This window comes from Camellia sinensis, chromosome 4, assembly GCF_055761805.1.
Source record: "Camellia sinensis isolate YWXY chromosome 4, ASM5576180v1, whole genome shotgun sequence".
In the NCBI taxonomy this organism is placed as follows: Eukaryota; Viridiplantae; Streptophyta; class Magnoliopsida; order Ericales; family Theaceae; genus Camellia; species Camellia sinensis.
The window spans coordinates 186,255,045-186,257,694 of NC_138964.1; the positions used below are offsets into that span (position 1 = coordinate 186,255,045).

At 40.1% G+C, this 2,650-nt stretch overlaps 1 protein-coding gene across 1 annotated transcript; it reads right to left on the minus strand.

Moving 5' to 3' along the window:
* Positions 1–499: 499 nt before the first annotated feature.
* On the minus strand, positions 500–2,218 carry LOC114264863 (GATA transcription factor 5). Its single transcript, XM_028205582.2, has 3 exons — positions 1,921–2,218; positions 1,474–1,827; positions 500–1,379 (listed from the first exon to the last, which is right to left on the minus strand). Exons 1-3 carry the CDS (start codon positions 2,023–2,025, stop codon positions 714–716), a joined length of 1,125 nt encoding a protein of 374 aa, XP_028061383.2. The 5' UTR covers positions 2,026–2,218; the 3' UTR covers positions 500–713.
* Positions 2,219–2,650: the final 432 nt, after the last annotated feature.

A 2,650-nucleotide genomic window follows, 5' to 3' on the forward strand; every position in this document is an offset into this window, starting at 1 on the left:
ACAAATTGGACTACAAGGTTTTTGGTTACCAAAAAAATTGTCTCAATAGATAAATATTTGTTACAATAAGCTCATCTCAAAGGTATATTGCCACGAAATAATAGAAGAAATGATTTGATGAAGCAAAATTGTAGGATTAATTATATTTTTTATTTTTATAATTTGACTCAATTCTTATAATTTTAATTTGAATAATTTGATCTTTACACTTAAATTTCAATTTTAATTTGATCATTTCGCCTAATTTCAATAAATTTTGCCATCAAATGTTCTAAAATCATTAATTTTAATATCTAATTTGAACGAAAAGGCCAAAATGAAATTTAAGTGTAATTAGAAAGGTAACAGTGTAATTAACCCGAAACTATATTATTTGACAATTTTTTTTTTTTTAAATTCTCGAACATTTGCTAATCTAAATAGTTTAAGCAATTATAAAAGTACGTTTTCATTTATAATATAGTATGTATATAAATAGAGAAAGACTACAAAAGAGCAATTTTAACAAAAATATATTTAAAGTTACTCCAATCCTTCACTAATCAGTTACATTCCCCTACAAATCTAACGCACCAACCAAGAAACAAGTGTACACTTGAATCCCCAAAACTAAACCCAACCTCCCCGAACCGGGTTCAATCTCTCCGGTTCACTTCCTACTCTTTCCGGAATCCTATCTATCAATTTATAAAAATATATAAACTAAACCGTCTTCAAAAACTTTGAACCGGTGGACCCAACCCGGTTTCCACCTCCTTCTTCCGCCGCATTTCCAACACTTTCCGGTGGTTGTTGGAGTGGATATCGCCCGAGAAAGTCGGGCTACAGGCGGGTCGGTACTCGGGTAATAACCGACCCGATTTGTATCGGACCCCACAGGCGTTACATAGAGTTTTGGCACCGAGTGGACCGGTTCGCCACTGCGGCGTTTTCTGGACGAGGCAATGGCTGCACCGCCGTGGCTGCTGTGACCCACCACCGCCGCCGCCGGGAATTTCTTGTCTTTTTCTCTTGAGTTTCTTCGCCGCCGGCAACGGCGGCCGGAGGAGTGAGTCGGCGGTTTGACTCAGGGTAGTGAAGATGAGCCAAGGGTTTGGAGGTGAGGACGACAAGGTCGACGAAGATGATGAAGAAGACGACGTCGTCTCGGTCAGCGAAGGAGAGCCCAGTGACCAAACTCGTGAACCGGTTCTTAGCCGCTTGCTTCTCGCCTTGGTCTGAACCGGAGTCGTGAAACATGACTTGGCCAGGACTGCAATTTCCAGCGGTTCGGACCGGTTTCCGGTGGTTTTGTCAGGTAATTTTCCGGCTAGAGAATATTCGGAGAAGGAATCTTCCACGAAATGAGAAAGCCATTCGAGGTCTGCCAAATCATCCGCCTGTGAAAACAGCCCCTTTTCTCAGTACCCAAACAGAAAATTTTGAAAGAGAGAGAGAGAGGGAGGGGGGGAGGGGGGGGGGAGGGGGGCTTACTGGAACGCTGAGTTCGCTGCGAAAATCGTCGGTGACGGAAAAAGTACTAGTTTTGGTTGGGTCAGAGTGGTTGGGTTTCTCTGCTTTTTGGTCTTGTTGTTGAGGGAAAACAGAGACAGAGCATGGCTTGGTTTCATCCTCTGGTTCATCCTCTGTTTCTAAAAACCCATCTTCGATACCTCCTTTGGAGAAATCGAGAAGGTCATCGACAAACGAATCGTCTCCAGAGACTCCGTTAATCGCCGGCAATTCGTCCAAAAACGCTGGTGGTTGTTGTTGTTGTTGGGTTTTCTTCACGGCCATCACCTCTGGACTAGTACAGTTTTTCAACGCCGCTTCAGCACACTCCATTCCCTGTTCAACAAAACCCAGAACCATTACACTCTATACAACACAAATACATATAAAATATTTACAGAAAAACAAAAGATTGGAGAGAAAAATTACCTGAATAGGAGGAGATAGAAGACGGGGAGGAACAGGTGAAGTGGTTGTCGTGGTGGTAAAAGGGTTGTAGGAGAAGAAAAGGGGATGGTGAGTTCGGTAAAGCATTGAATGAGAGAGAGTCAGTGCTTTAAGCGTTCCTCCGTCCGAAAGTGCCCGTTTCTTCTTCTTCCTTTGTTTTTATACTGCTTCTCTCTCTGTATTTATTTCACGCACTCTCTCCGTCTCTCTCTCTCTATCTCTCTCTCTCTGTTTTCTGTGTCTATTTCTCTCTCCTCTGGTTGTATGTTATTATACTTCCGTGACCTTACAAATACGTTACAAAATATAGATAGACTTCAGTATTTTCACTTTTTAATATTTTTTTTTTTTGATCATTTGGTTAAAAAGTTTTATTTGAATTAAATTTTTTAGTTTTTTAAATTATTTTAAGTAAAAATAAAATAATTATAATTTAAATATAATATTTTATTTTATTTATTTTTAAATTATTTTCTCTTTTTATAATTATTACAACATAATAATTTTTGTGTGGGTGATTTTCTGACCACACTGTCAAACAGGTATGGGAGAGCACCGGCAGAATAGATTAAGCCCGAACGACCTGCAACAGAAAGAAGAGTTTTCGGCAGTGACTCGTCCACCCGGAGGCACTCCGATGATCAAGTCAGTACTTATCTTAGACTCATGGGAGTCTCATTTTTATCCAAACTGAAGTCTTCTCCCATTCTAG